At 43.7% G+C, this 16580-nt stretch overlaps 1 protein-coding gene across 1 annotated transcript; it reads right to left on the bottom strand.

Moving 5' to 3' along the window:
- Positions 1-10260: 10260 nt before the first annotated feature.
- On the bottom strand, positions 10261-14857 carry LOC147461060 (pentatricopeptide repeat-containing protein At3g09040, mitochondrial-like). The gene has a single exon (XM_086508688.1). The coding sequence runs from the start codon at positions 14633-14635 to the stop codon at positions 11186-11188; it is 3450 nt and encodes a 1149-aa protein (XP_086364814.1). The 5' UTR covers positions 14636-14857; the 3' UTR covers positions 10261-11185.
- Between the last annotated feature and the right edge of the window lie 1723 nt (positions 14858-16580).

The raw sequence follows: 16580 nt of genomic DNA, 5'->3' as shown, positions 1-16580 counted from the left end.
GGACATTGGGCAATCAAATGATCTATGCCACATCGATTACACATGAGTATCGGCATTGTAGACGTGCTCGCTTGATTGGTTTGCATTAGTGTGGCGTTCTTTTGTAGCCTAATAGGACACTCGGCTACACGATGTGGACCTCCACACTCATAGCATTGAAGAGGTGGTCTCTTAGCAGTGTAATTGATATTTTGGCCTCTTGAGCAGCTACTTGATATACAGGTTTGACTTGTCCCTAATAGTCCTCCATGTAGTATTGTGGACTTTCTTCAAGCACATCCATCCCATAGGCGATATTAGGATCTATATCTTCGTCATAGCCTTCCAAACAAGAAATAGATGACTCACAACCCACTTGATTCACAGAAGTGATTCTCAGATGTGGTGGTTGCGGTCCTAGCACTGGAGGTGGTAAGGGTGTTGTTTGAACAACATTTTGGGCCCTAGGGACCATGTGTTGTGTTGTTTGTTCAAGAGGTGGGGCCGGCATCAATGCAGGCACTCGAGGTGTGTCTGTCCATGCTAAGGTTAGTCTATTGGCCATCACACGCTTAAATACTATGCAATCCTTAGCTTGATGACCATACCTCCCACAGGCATTGCAGCTCCCATTGAATTTTACTCTAAAAGTAGGGCATTCACTGGTACTATGCGATCCACAGCATACTAAGCACCATTGTTGATCCCTACTTGGATACATATGATTGTTTTGCGGAGCACGATTGTCTCTAAGACTCTCTTGAATAGCCTTGGTGAGATCTGCTAAAGTCATCTCAGATATCTTTGGCTCCTTAGCAATAGGCTTTAGGGTCATTGGCTGATGCCCGGATGCTTGTGAGCTAATAGATTTAGGCTCAACAGACACTCTTTCTCCTTGAATCATTAAATTATCCTCCAATTGGATCGCATTGGTGGTGATTGCTTCCCAAGTGGTGATACCTCTAATGACTAGGCCATTGTAGATATCCTCATGTCGTAATCCCCTAATGAATCTATCAAGCAATTGGTTATTGTTGAAGCGCTCATTTGGATTACAACGAGAATTCAAATGCTTCAAGCGACTTATAAAGTCTCTCACCGACTCTCCTTCCTCTCGTTGGGCTTTCTGGAGCTGAGAGGCTACACCCCAAAGCACTCCCTCTCGTATGTATTCTTTTAAGAACAGCCTCCTAAGAGTAGGGTAAATCGTTTTTTCTTCCACCCTTAGGGTTCTATACCAATCCCTAGCCTTTCCACTTAAGGTTAGGCTTAAAGCATTGCTCTTATGTAGGTCATTGTGTTCTCCTAGAGAATCACATATTTGTTCAAACACTTTGATATGCTTTCTCACATCCCCGTCTCCACTAAATTTTTGTGTGAGCTTGGCTATTTGTACTGCCTTACTTCTAGGCTCTCTATCAGGCGTGTTACGCATATTCTCAGCAATAGATCGACCTATAGCTTGAGCAAATGTTGCCAAGTCACCTAAGTGAGCAGGTACCGTGGGTGAAGGCACTCCAGAGACTACATGTGGAGTAGGTATTGGCATTGGGCTTGGCGCATAGGAAGCCCTTGGGTTCCACGTTGGGTACGATGTTGTGCCATGTGGTGGTCCATAGTTCATATGAGTGGCCCTAGGCATAGCAGACGTCGGAAGTGACATGCTAATGCTAGCCGGTATAGTCCCATGGAAATAAGAACTTGTGTATTGTGGTTGTGGAGCATAGGTAGTTGAAACAATGGGAGGGGTAGGGACTACATGAGTACGTGGACCCATAGGTGCATACGATTGGTACGCACTTGTAGGTACTATTGCAGGCATTAAGCTACCATGTAGCGGTGCTTTACTAACAAACGAGGTCCATGGTGTGTTTCTTGGCATGCCCATCATTGAGGTAGGCATGGTATCTATGGTGTCATCCAGGGAAAGATGAGCTAGACTTGGAAAAGTAAAGCTATCACTTGTGGGCTCAGATTGCATTGAGACCCCTGGCGAAACAACATATGGGGGATCGATGGAACTCATTGGGGGAGTCTCCATTTGTGATAGAGTGGGTTGTTTCCCTTTGCCCGTGTCTAAAAATCGCATAGGACCCGTCGAAGGTATGTTTATTCCTCGATTTTGCCTCTCGGACTAGATAATCCTATGGATGACATTACAGATCATGTGTTGTTGTTCCTCTAGACTAGTGGCACTAGATGTAGATTGTACAACTTCTAACCAACCCACATGGTATGTGTAGCCCATGTATAGGTCAGTCAAAGTCTCCGTGTGTAGGTCATATTCCCAATTTTCATTGAGAAATACCCCGTCCAAACTTGGTGTACTAGAGGGTTGCCGTGAGGTGGATTCAATGTTGCTTCCCGTGTTTTGACTTTTAGTCACCGCTACCTTAGAGGTGACTTTGGAAGGTGGTAGCTCGGTAGGGCCCTCATTAAATGAGGTAGGTATAATGTCCACGTGGACACTCTGAGGGAGTGTGGGGTCTACAGGAGATGTGAATGGTGATTCTACTTCCCCACCCCCTTCGTTTACTTCACTAGCCGCAGGTTCAGAGCGCGTAGCTCTACTAAAAGTTTCCATCAAACGGCTAAAAACACTAGTTCCAGGTTGTTGGGCCCAGCTAGGCACGGTTTCATTTGTTCCCCCGGGGCTTTGTGTAAGATGCTCTTCCATAATATCGTAGTCAGAGGAAGAGTCGCTAGCCGCTATATTTGGGTCTTGGGTTGCACTACCTTGGGTCCCCGCCGAGGACGTAGACCCTAGCGTAGAAGGATAGTGAGTACCCCCGTAAATCGAAGCACTAGCTAGTTGTTCGGACTCTAGCACACGACCAGAGTGTAGATACATGTGACTTGGGTGCCCTACAAGTGTCGGCAAGTACCCTCAAAGGTTACTTGCTTTGTTTTGTGGGTGTTTTGTACCTCGTTTTCTGCTTGATTTTTTCTTGTTTTTGATGTTTTTTGAATGTTTTTTAATGTTTGATTTTTTTGATTAAAGTGTGTGATAGCTCGAAACGAGCGAATCACTTAGAGGGTCGCTGTGTGCTTTACAACACAATTTTCGGGCATCTGACGTTCCGTTGGTCCTCAAAAAATCAATTTTTAGCTACGTGTGAAGCTAAAATTCGTTTTTTTAAAAGGCGACTGATGCCTAGGCCTGAGCGTGAGCTTGGGCTTGGGTCTGGGAGATATTCCTGATCCCGGTCCTACCTTTAAAATTTTTAAATTTTTTTTAGAAAAAAATAAAATAAAATTTTAAAGGATAAGGTCGTCGCGGCCTGCGCAAGAGCACACACACACTCTATCTACCTACTTCTAACTAATACACCTACTCTTACACACTAACACACTCTATTAACTCTCACTAATCTACTTCCTACTTACTGTACACAGAAAACTAACTACCTTAATACACAGAGAATAAACACAGAACCTTTGAAATCTCCATTATCAAGAAAACTAACTACCTTAATACACAGAGAATAAACACAGAACCTTTGAAAACTCCATTAACAAAAAAAAAAAACACAGTATAACACCAAATCCCTCTTCTCAACACACACACACTCCTTCCCTACCGTGTTTTGAGAGCAGGTTACTATTGGCCCTCTATGATGAGAGATGCTATTTCTTCATGGCAGTGCTCCAAAATCAAGCCCATCTCTTCTTTGTACGGCACTTTTCTCAAAATGCTATCCTTGCCATGAAGCATGAGATCCTCACCTACCAATGTGTAGCTTCTTGCTTTTGCAACTATCTCTTACGCCTAATAACCTTTGACATGCCCTCTGGACATTTCCCTTTACCAAGAAATACTTCTACATCTTGCAATGATTCCCTTCGTGCATACAATGCTTCCTTGACCTTTAAAGGAGCTACCAAGGCATCCAACTTGTCCCTAGCCAACTCATCAGCTTCTTTATTCTGCTCACGAGGAACATTCTTAAATTGTATCTTCTCCAACTCACGCAAAAGCTTCTTGATGTCATAGAACCACTTCTTCAAATTGTCTTTCTTAACATTCCATAAACCAAGCAATTGATTCATGACTAGCAATGCATCCCCTTTTGCAATGACCCTCTAATCCAAACTCAACACACTGCTTCAACCCGAGGAAAAGCGTGAGATACTCGGCCTCATTGTTACTTTCAGCTTCATCAAGATCGTAAGCTCTAGAAAAGATTACATCGCCTTTTGGGTTCTTAATGACTACCCCACCACTTTCCTTTCGAAGAACTTTCTTGTATGCACCATCAAACATCATTGTATACACATCTATTATATCTACTTCCTCTTCATGATCATCCTTGTCAACCCTTGGGTAAGACGGAAGCTCCCCCCCATTGTGTACCACTATGTCTGCCAAGTGAGCTTTAACAAAATGATCCACTTTAAACTCAAACTCATACTCTTGAATCTCCAAAGTCCACTTTAAGATGCACTTGCTAGCCTTCAAATGTTGTACTACATCTGGCAAAAGATTCGACGTGGTGAGCACATAAAACTTTTGGGGCAATAGATAGGTTTTGAACCTTTGACAAGCAAGAACAAGGCAAATACCCACTATTCCATTTCCGTGTAGGAGAACTCGCTTACATTCTTCATCTTGCTCTCAAAATAAATTGGCTTGAAGTTCATTCCTTGCTTTTGTAAGAGAACCGACCCAAAAGCTACTGACTCCACACTAATAGATACATAGAAAATCGATTGCAAGTCGGGAGGACTCACTGTTGGTAAAGCACACAATACCTCCTTGATACCATCAAAAGCCTGTTGCATGTTTTCATTCCACTCAAACCCTTGAACTCTTTGACTCAATTTCTGGAGAGGATACACATACAGACATAGCATCCATAAAAAATGTGACAAGTACCTGATCTTATGCACAAATGATGCCAAATCCTTTGTGTTGTTGGGCGGATCCATAAGCAATAAATCCTTAACTTTTTCTAGGTCAGCTTCTATTCCATTTTGGGAAACCACATGTCCTAGCAAATGGACTCTGGCATAAGCAAATTTACACTTCTTTGGGTTGAGTTGCCCACCCTCTTGTTGAAGCCTTTCAAAACTCAACCTCAGCTTCTCTAAATGTGTGACCCTGGAGCTATAACACCCAATGTCATTTATGAAAACACGAATGAATTTACCCAAGTAGAGACCAAACACTCTATTAATCCATCCTTGGAAGGTAGCATATGCATTAACCAACCCAAAAGGCATTCTTTTGTAGGCAAAACAACCCCAAGGAGTAATGAAGGTCATCTTCAATAGATCTTCAATCGCTATCAAGATCTGAAAGTAGCCAGAAAATCCATCCATGATTGAGTAACGTTCATGACCTGCAATCTCATTGAGGACTTCATTTAGGAAGGGTAGTGGATAATGATTTCTTTTTGTGGCAGCATTCAAAGGTTTGAAAGCAACACATATCCTAAATCTTCCGTTCTTCTTGGGCACAATAACAATTGGAGAGACCCATTTGGACTCCTCCACTCGACAGATGAAATCTACTTCCAAAAGCTTCGTCACCTCTTCATGAAGTGCCTTCTCATGAATGACCCCCAACCTCCTAAGCTTTTGAACCTTTGGCTTGGCACCTTCTTTTAGATTGATTCTATGCTCGACTCCTTTAGCTCCTTGCAACTCTGTATATTCAGTTGCGAATAGCTTTGGAAACTCCGTGAACATGTCTTCATACTCCTTTTTTTCTTTCTTTGTCAGGTCCTCTCCTAGCATGCTCCTTGCGTTCACTTTGGCAGGCTCTACAACTTCTTTTGGACTATCCTTCTCCTCCTTGACCTTTGTATCATGCACCAATGCTTCCTTTTCAACACTTATCCCAAAAAGATCAGGACATAATTGCATCAAGCCTTCCTCTACACTTTCTTCTGATGATGTAGACGATGCATCACTATTGTATGACGTGGTTTCTGTCGAATCCATATCTTGCATCTCCACTAGGGGCTGTGTATGGCTCTCATGTGTCTTCATGTTGTAGACAATGGTCCTTCCTTTCTCTTTGTCGGGGATAGTGATCAAGCCCGTGCCCCAATCCTGCTTAGCACCAAGGGTTATAAGCCAGGGCCTCCCTAAAATGATCAGATAAGCATTCTCACCCGCTTGCATCATGTAGTAATCAACCAAGCACTCAATCCCCAAGACTTTTATCTTCACATCTTCAACTATTCCAAAACACCTTGCTTTTTTGTGGTTGGCCATCCTCATACGGATCGAAGCATTCACTGACATCTTAACGCATGCTTCCTTCATGATAGCCTCGGTCATGACACACACCTGGGCACCACCATCCACATAAGCTTGCACTTCCATCTTCTTTCCCAGCATAGCTTCAACTATTGACACCATATCCACTAGGTGACCAACCCTCCAAGATGACACCATACTTTGATGCTTGTCCTTCTTGGAAGGAAGCCGCGTACTCACACACTTGGTCCACTGCCTCCTCAATTTAGCGTTCAAATCCACCAACTGACCAAAAGATATATTTGCCTTTTGATTTTGTATGTCGTCGACATTGTCATAGTCTTCAACACCTTGGCCAAGGAGGTAGTCCTTTGGACAAATTTTCCTTCTTCGCCGCCTCTTGCTACTTTCTGGTTTGTCTTCTACCTTAGCCTTTCCTTTCCTTGCTCTTGTTTCCCTCTCTTCTTCTATCTCTTTCTCCCTATCATGCCTAACTCTCTTATTGGCCAAAACATCCACATCTTGATGCTCAAGGGTAATGATGTTAATAGCTCTACCTTCTCCATTTTTAGGCAACGGTTGTGGTTGTTGTTGTGGCGGTGGTGCTTCTAGTGCCCGCTCTTGATGATTTTCTTATATTCTCCCTCGACCACATCCATATAAGGGGTATATCCCTCCCCTCTCTCTTGGTGGTTCAGGAAAATCAGAGGCATAGTGACCCTCTTCATCACAATTGTAGCATCTACCTTATAGCCTTCGTCCCCTACCTCTCCCAGCTGGCCGCTCTTCTCTTTGGTTCCTATTCATTATGTTAATTCTTAATTCTTGCAACTGACTGGCAAGATCATGCAAAACCCGGGCCGTAACGGAATCTAGACCTTGAACCACTCGCTCCACTCTATCATCCGTTGCCAGAGGGCCATTGGTTGCACCACAACTGGCTCAGCGTGTGCCATGCCTTGCTCCCACCTTCTCTTGATCTTCTTGCTCTTGGCCTCGGCAATTTCCACAGCTCTTTCAAATGTAGCAGGCTCATCTTGATCAACCTTCTCCCTTACACTTAGATAGAGACAATCCATAAACTGACCCACTTTAAAGAAATCCCCTGGAGGTACTTTGGATGCCGCCTCTAATTGAATCCAAAGTCCTTTGAAGTGTTACAAAAGCTCTTTAAAGTTAACATGAACATCTTGCTGCAAACCTCTCAATTTTGTCGTCGCTTCTGTTGCGGTTAGTTTCTTCCCAAACCTGTCAAAAATTTCCAGCTTCACTTGCTCCCATGTTTGCTTTTTGTCTTTCTCTAAACCTTCAAACTACTCCCGAGCTTCTCCTTTGAGCGCAAGAGGAAATACATGAAGCTTTGCTTCGTCATTCACAATGTGCATACCAAGCGTATGCCACTCGAAGTCTGCAATTCAGTCCTTCACATCCTCCTTCCTTGTGAACACTGGCTGACTATAGGCCATCTCTTCAGAGTCGCTTGCTTCTCCCTTGCGTGAGTAACTCCACAAAAGTTGAAGTCTTGCACCTCAACCAAACCACCACTTTTCTTCAATGAAGCTCGAACTTCACAGCAAAACCGCTTCACCTGGGTGCACAACTGGCAAATTTTCGCTCCCCAGCGGGATCGTCAAAGGATGATGGAGCAAAATACATCGTGCGCACACTCACACACCCAGACAACTCAACACACCACAAGGAATTTTCTTAAATTCAAACCCACACACACCACCATTCAAGAGCTCAATAAAAACACTACCCACAAGCTCGATTCAAACTCCAAACGCCTCGGCCTACAAGCCCTTACCTACCCGTAGACACTACAAGGTGAGTCGAGTTGATCACTTGAAATCACACTTGATGGTGACCAAAATATACAAGAAAAACCATCAAAATAACAAAACTCCAGCCACAAAAGGCCTCTCTCAAACCATTACAAAAGCTCCACCAAACTCCACTCTGCTGAACTCTTTGGAGTAGCGCCAACCCTAATGGAATCGATACATGGTCACATAGTCTTGTAGAAATCCGCACCTTCTTCCCTCAATTCCTTGCACACACACATCCATGGAAACCTTAGAACTTCCATAGACTCTCCCAAGTGAAAAATTGAAGAGAGAAAGCTCTCATTCACTCCTCCACACACTCAAAAACATGACGCGAACGTGACGGGACTGCACTAGACCACCTGTAGGAACCCTGCTCAAGCACTCACGGTAGCGTCACTGATGTGGCAAATTGAAGCCTTTTCACACCATTTTTGGTCATTTTTTGACCTAGTTTTGACCCCCGGTGAGCATTTTTCGCGGAAAAAACCCCAAACGGACTCCAAAATTCACCAAATTTTGTACGCTTGATCCTTGATACCCAAAGCACTTTTCCACATCCCCACATTGTATTTTTTATCACTTCTAGGGTGGTGCATGCATCACCGCAGATCAGACACCTTAAATAGACAGTTACTAGATGTCCCAAACTTCTTGAGCGGGATGAGAGTACCCATACTTGTCGCTTGCATTATTTACATTCTAGAAACCTCAAACACATTCTCTAGAGCCAAAATAAGCCACCTAGAACCATATCCAAGGCCCCGATACCCTATCCGGGCATGTACATGTGTCCGACTGCTAGCACGCGAACCTACCTATTCACAATGTGTACACGTTGCATCTTTTTCGAACTTGAAACCACTTTGCAAATCTCCCAAATGCATATATTTACATATTTTGTACATATGACCATGCATATAAACGCTACTTTGTATACACGTTGCATCTTTTTCGAACTTGAAACCACTTTGCAAAGCTCCCAAATGTATATATTTACATATTTTGTACATATGACCATGCATATAAACGCTACTTTGTACACGCCAAAAGTGGTCTATCAACGTTACGCTTGCAAAAGCAATTTTCTTCAATGGAAGTGCATTAGTTATGGTTAAGAGCCATCATTGAAAACATGCATGGAAGAAAATCGGTGAGTATGGTTTAAAATTATCAGCCCCTTTATATCACACGATACATAATGATCTCTTGCAAAATATTACGTTGAAGTCAAAACGAGTGTTTTCAAAATCATTCTTAGCAATATATCTTTCTCAAGATGCACAATTGTCAGTAATGTCTGGTCTAATATTCAAAGAAGACCATTGATCAATGTTATACTGGTGTGTCAAGAAAGACATTCATAAAAGCTATTAACAGTTATGGTGTTATTAAAAGTGGTTCTTATATTGTTGATATATTGACCATGTGTAATTAAAGAAATAGATACTCAACATGTCGCTCAGCACCTATTAAACATGCCGTTCAGTTAGTCAGGGATAATGTAAAAAATTATAAAAATGTTGATAATGTAATAAAAAGATGTCTTTCACACATTTATGCCAATCATTGCAATACACAGTGTACACTAGCGAAAAAACCACATGGTTTGCCAAAATAATCAACGTAGTGCATCAAATTGTAAAGTTTATCTTGAAATGAAAGAGTGCTTAATATATAGGGGATGCGCATATCATTTAGGGTACCAAAAAGATGCAAGAGGAGTAATCCAATAGTTTGCATCTATGGTAATTTGGAGATACTAATTACAATACTAGCTTGGATACCAATCGTTCGCTCAACACTTACTGAATATGACTAATTGAACATGCAGTTCAATTAGTCAGGGATAATGCAAAAAATTATAAAAATGTTGGTAATGTAATAAAAAGATGTCTTTCACACATCTATGCCAACGATTGCAATACACATAATTTAAACTTGATACACTAGCGAAAAAACCACATGGTTTGCCAAAATAATCAACGCCATGCATCAAGTTGTAAAGTTTATCTTGAAATGAAAGAGTGCTTAATATATAGGGGATGCGCACATCATTTAGGGTACAAAAAGGATGCAAGAGGAGTAATCCAATAGTTTGCATCTAGGGTAATTAGGAGATACTAATTACAATACTAGCTCGGATACCAATCGTTGGTCCAATTGGCTATGGTGGATAAGGTATTGTACCAAGCATGATGATAGCATAATTAAAGTGATTAAAGAGAATTATTTATACACTAATTCCTCAATGCAAAGAACATAGTTGTTGATGTCCTCTTTTCGATGTAGCTTGAATGGATTTGCTATAATTATTGTTCATATTTTCATCCAAGTCATGATGGTCCAATTTGAGATGCTAGCCAACATTTAGTGATGGCAATACATTATGTGACTTGCTCAAAAGTGAGATCGCTCAATAAACTCGCCCAATTCAAACTTCTTCTCCAAAGTAGCCTTGAGGCTGAAGGAGATCTCAGGGACTACATAGCACTTCAAAGTCCCTTGGAAGCTAAGTATTTTGCTTTTAGGAGGACTAAAAGTACCTCTACCTACAAAATTTCGTCCTTCTGTAGCCACAATTGCCTTGGTTTCAGATTATCGTGCCTTGTGTGAGAGGCCATAGATGTAGCACCTGTGCAAACTCCCTTGTTTGTAGATTCTTGTCAGATCTCTTGAGATGGTCCCGCGCAGTTTCCTCAAAATGAGACTAAATGCTCCAGTGTGCAACAAAGGAAAGAAATCCACTTTCTCAATGCATGTCATGACATTGCAAGTCTTCACTTCAAATGGGGTCTATAGATGTGGTTGACAAAGCATCCCCCGTATAGGTTGAGAGACAAGATTCTTCTTAGCATTTTTTATCAAATAATGCAATGCTTTATACACTACCTCCAACTTTCGCATTCAAGCACAAATCCAACGTTGAGATACTACCATCTAGTAGTTTCTAGCCTTTCTGGCTTAGTGTGAGAGCTGGTTGCTTGCTTGCCCCTTGGCTTAGTGTGTGAGCTGCTTACTTGCCCCTTGCGTTTGTTTCATCCAATATTTGAGCAGCACTTGTGTGACGGACGTTGTGAGTTGGAAATTCAACCATTTAGAAGTGGATTCCCTCTAGCTTGATTTAAGAATCTCATCATGAATGTCAGCGTCTTGCGTAATGCCACATGCCTTCAAGATGTAAGAATAGCCTTCAAGACAAAAGCATAGGTGACTGCATTTGGAGCGAGACACTCACTTTGCATCCGCTGAAGACAGCCCAGAGCTTCCTGGACCTGCCCTTGTTCAGCATATCCTGCAATCAATGCATTCCAAGAGTCCACATTCCGAACAATAAGCTCCTCAAGCACTTTTTGTGCTGTCTGAAGTGCACCACATTTAGCAAACATGTCGACCAAGGCATTGCCAAGCACGACATCTTTTTTCAACAGCTCCTGAATAACAATATCAGCGTGAATTTTTGTGCCCATATCAGCATCTAGCGTAGAGCCACATGCCTTCAAGACGCACACGTAGGTGATTGCATCTGGACAGAGGCCCTCGCTTTGCATCCGCTGAAAACAGCCCAGAGCTTCCTGGCCCTGCCCCTGTTGAGTGTATCCAGCAATCAAAGCACTCCAAGAGACGACATTCCGAACAGGAAGCTCCTCAAGCACTCTTTGTGCTTTCTGAAGAGCATCACATTTGGCATACATATCAACCAAGGCATTGCCAAGAATGACATTTTTTTGCAACAGCCCCTGACTAACAATATCATCATGAATTTTTATGCCCATATCAACATCTTGCGTAGAGCCACATGCATTCAAGATGCACACATAGGTGATTGCATCTGGAGAGAAACCCTCACTTCGCATCCGCTGAAAGCAGCCAAGAGCATTCTGGCCCTGCTCCCGTTGCACGTATCCCGCAATCAGTGCATTCCAAGAGACGACATTCCAGACAGGAAGATCCTCAAGCACTCTTTGTGCTTTCTGAAGTAAACCACATTTCGCATACATGTCGACCAAGGCATTGCCAAGCACCACATCTTTTTCCAATATCCCCTGATTAACAATATTAGCGTGAATTTTTATGCCCATATCAGTATCTTGCATAGAGCCACATGCCTTCAAGCTGCACGCATAGGTGATTGCATCTGGAGAGAGGCCCTCGCTTTGCATCTGCTGAAGACAGCCTAGAGCTTCCTGGGACTGCGCCTGTTGCACGTATCCTGCGATCAATGCATTCCAAGTGTCCACGTTCCGGACAGGAAGCTCCTCAAGCACTTTTTGTGCTTTCTGAAGTGCACCACATTTGGAATACATATCGACCAAGGCCTTGCCCAGCACAATATTGTTTTGCAACAACCCCTGACTAACAATACCATTGTGAATTTTTGTGCCCATATCAGCATCTTGCGTAAAGCCGCATGCCTTCAAGATGCAGACGTAGGTGATTGCATCTGGAGAGAGGCCCTCGCTTTGCATTTGCTGAAAACAGCCCAGAGCTTCCTTGCCCTGCCCCTGTTGCGCGTATCCCGTAATCAATGCATTCCAAGAGACCACGTCCCAGACAGAAAGCTCGTTAAGCACTTTTTGTGCTTTCTGAAGAGTCCCACATTTGGCGTACATGTCAACCAAGGCATTGCCAAGCACGACATTCTTTTGCAACAGCCCCTGACTAACAATATCATCATGAATTTTTATGCCCATATCAGCATCTTGCATAGAGCCACATGCCTTCAAGATGCACATGTAGGTGATTCCATTTGGAGAGACGCCCTCGTTTCGCATCTGCTGAAAACAGTCCAAAGCTTCCTTGCCCTGATCCTGTCGGGCATATCCTGCAATCAGTGCATTCCATGAGACAACGTTCCGGAAACGAAGCTCCTCAAGCACTCTTTGTGCTTTCTGAAGTAAACCACATTTCGCATACATGTCGACCAAGGCATTGCCAAGCACGACATCTATTTTCAATGACTCTTGACTAGCAATATCAGCGTGAATTTGCATGCCCATATCAGCATCTTCCGTAGAACCACATGCCTTCAAGATACATGCGTAGGTGATTGCATCTGGAGAGAGGCCCTCGCTTTGCATCCGCTGAAAACAGCCTAGCGCTTTCTGGCCCTGCTCCTGTTGCACATATCCCGCAATCAGTGCATTCCAAGTGACAACGTTTCGGACAGGAAGCTCCTCAAGAACTTCTAGTGCTTTGTGAAGTACACCACATTTGGCATACATATCAACCAAGGCATTGCCAAGCACAACATTTTTCTGCAACAGTTCCTGACTAACAATATCATTGTGAATTTGTGTGCCCATATCAGCATCTTGCATAGAGCCACATGCCTTCAAGATGCAGACGTAGGTGATTGCATCTGGAGAAAGGCCCTCGCTTTGCATCTGCTGAAAACAGCCCAGAGCTTCCCGGCCCTGGCCCTGCTGCGCATATCCAGCAATCAATGCATTCCAAGAGACGACATCCCAGACAGAAAGCTCGTCAAGCACTTTTTGTGCTTTCTGAAGAGCACCACATTTGGCGTACATGTTGACCAAGGCATTGCCAAGCACGACACTCTTTTGCAATAGCCCCTGCCTAGCAATATCGTCGTGAATTTTTATGCCCATATCAGCATCTTGCGTGGAGCCACATGCCTTCAAGATGCACGCATAGGTGCTTGCATCTGGAGAGACGCCCTCGCTTCGCATCTGCTGAAAACAGTCGAGAGCTTCCTTGTCCTGCCCCTGTTGGGCATATCGTGCAATCAGTGCATTCCACGACACGACGTCCTGGACACGAAGCTCCTGAAGCACTCTTTGTGCTTTCTGAAGTAAACCACATTCGGCGTACATGTCAACCAAGGCATTGACAAGCTCAACATCTTTTTTCCACCTCCCTTGACTAACAAGATCAGCGTGAATTTTGATGCCCATATCAGCATTTTGAGTAGAGCCACATGCCTTCAAGATGCACGTGTAGGTGATTGCATCTGGCGAGAGGCCCTCACTTTGCATCCGCTGAAAACAGCCTAGAACTCTCTGGCCCTGCTCCTGTTGCACGTATCCCGCAATCAGTGCATTCCAAGAGATGATGTTCCGGACAGGAAGCTCCTCAAGCACTTTTTGTGCTTTCTGAATTGCACCACATTTGGCATACATATCGACCAAGGCAGTGCCTAGCACGACATTTTTTTGCAACAGCCCCTGACTAACAATATCATCGTGTATTTTTGTGCCCATATCAGCATCTTGCGTACAGCCGCATGCCTTCAAGATGCACGCGTAGGTGATTGCATCTGGAGAGAGGCCCTCGCTTCGCATCTGCTGAAAACAGCCCAGAGCTTCCTGGCCCTGCCCCTGTTGGGCATATCCTGCAATCAGTGCATTCCAAGAGACGACGTCCCGCACAGGAAGCTCGTCAAAGACTTGTTGCGCCCTGACAGGTGCACCGCACTTGAAATACATACTGACCAACATGTTCCCTAAGTATGCGTTTTTTTCAAGTAACCCACTATCGCAAATATCAGCATGTATCCTACTGCCTTGGTGCAAATCCTTTTTCTTAGCACAGTCGTTAAGCGAGCTCACAAAAGAAAGAGTCAATCTCTTCCTCTCCATGTTTGTTTGTATAGCCTTCATCGCTCCTGTCTTGGCGGTGTGTGTGTGTTTGTGTGTGGATACATTACTAAAAAAAAAAAGTGTGTGTGTGGCGAGCGCGCGCGTGTGAGCAAAAAAACACGCCTCATATGTATTTTGTAGGCAACGGTGCGAAGCGTGGGCTGTTTGCCCCTTTCCACTGCAGAGCTCGACGGTGTCCTCTTTTCATGGCAGACGTTATAAGCTCTTGCTTCGTCTGTAGTGTTGTTTATCCGTGGTGTATTTACCTTGATTGTGTAATGTCGTTTTTGAGAAGACCTATGGCACTTGGCAGCACCTCATTGGAGGGAAATAACTATTATCAAAACTAGTCTTGCTTGGTGGGCCTTGCTATATAACATCTATAAAATAATCATTCAACGCACGCCCACCAACAACTGCAAAAGATCTATTGATGCGTTTGACAACGATCTCACTTTCAAGAGCAACAGATTTGTTTTTTGCATTGAGCGTCCGCTTCTGAACGTCCGTGAGTCCCGTGCTTTGAGCAATAATGAGCAAAAAACAACTCTAAAGATCCATCGATTTTTTGCCTCCAATAACCACGTGCAGGGGACACAATAGCCATCCATTAGAAGCTAATATCTCTAGTCAAAGGATGCAACTTGAAGGCTACAAGGTGCGATCCCTCCAAAAGATACAGAAGCCACTGCTTATGACATAGGTACTTGTAGTTCTGTTAATGATGCAATTGAGATGGCGACATGAAGCTTGCGAAAAATCAAGCCCTTTTTTGCATACAACCAGATTCCATATATTTAGTTCAATCGATGTCACCGCCACCACCCAATGCGGTCAACTCTCCTTCTCAAGCCTTGGCGGCCCTACAATCCACAGCACCCCAACCAATCCCTCTGTCCAAACAACCCTCCTCAAATTTTTGTCGATGTAATGGATCTTATATGCTAAGCCAGCGAGAGATGCAAAGAAAGTTGATTCGTCTCTACAAGAAAACCGAGATAAGATGCAGCATCATGAGGAATGTATTTGCACAAGAGGGTGCTTGGCACCCAACATATATGATATATTGAGTGTATAACTAAATAAAATAAATTTTGAATCTTGAGGTTGCAAAATGCATTCAAATGTAAACAAACTCTATCGTCTTGACGTTGAATTGGTTCCATACTCAGACAATATATTAACAGCAGCATGCCCTACGCTATGGAATGTTAAGTCGCTACTGGAAATAATTGCACTCGTCCGTTCGGCATACTATAGCTGCCATGTGGAGTTTCTATCTGATTCAATAAGCTCGTGCAGGGCCAGCGTGCCAAAGGACTCACCGTCGTCATAGAAAAGGTTGCCGAGGAGGTGCTTCAGGATGGGCTTGGACTCGACAGTGGAGGGCATCTCAAAAGCTATGAGGGGCCCGAAGCAAGGGTTGTTGGAGGTGGCGTTCAGGATGGTCGTGTTGGTCACGCCTCAGAAGTGCCTCCAAGGTCATTTTTTCTTCTTTTCGTTCCTTGAGGACTTGGGCTGTCCTCTTCGTTGGAACACATTGCCATATCACCATCTCTGAATCTTTGAATTGTGTAATTGTTGGAGTAGTAACTCTAATGATAGGACGTGAGGATTGGGAAAGACGGTGTTCTGCAATCGCCCTTTTCATGATTGGCCTTGCTGTATGTCTTTTCATGATTGCTTGGGTTATTGATCAAGGCACCTTCGATGCAACATGTGAAATTTATGTGTGTGTGTGTGTGTGTGTGTGTGTGTGTGTGTGTGTGTGTGTGTGTGTGTGTGTGTGTGTGTGTGTGTGTGTGTGTGTGTGTGTGTGTGAGAGAGAGAGAGAGAGAGAGAGAGAGAGAGACCTGTGCGGAGAGAGAGCCTTGCTATCTGGTTGTAGACAGAGCGCTGTCAAGGAGTGCTATCTGGTGGCTATATTGCACTGGTGCTTTTCAAGGCTAGAATGCCAAGCTACAAC

Source organism: Adiantum capillus-veneris, chromosome 3, assembly GCF_014529385.1.
Source record: "Adiantum capillus-veneris isolate H3 chromosome 3, ASM1452938v2, whole genome shotgun sequence".
In the NCBI taxonomy this organism is placed as follows: domain Eukaryota; kingdom Viridiplantae; phylum Streptophyta; class Polypodiopsida; order Polypodiales; family Pteridaceae; genus Adiantum; species Adiantum capillus-veneris.
The sequence above is the reverse complement of the archived record's forward strand: the minus strand, read 5'-3'. Positions and strand labels throughout refer to the sequence as shown.

Coding starts and splice junctions, on each gene's coding strand:
- LOC147461060 (XM_086508688.1), bottom strand. CDS start 14,635: ATGAAGGCTATACAAACAAACATGGAGAGGAAGAGATTGACTCTTTCT.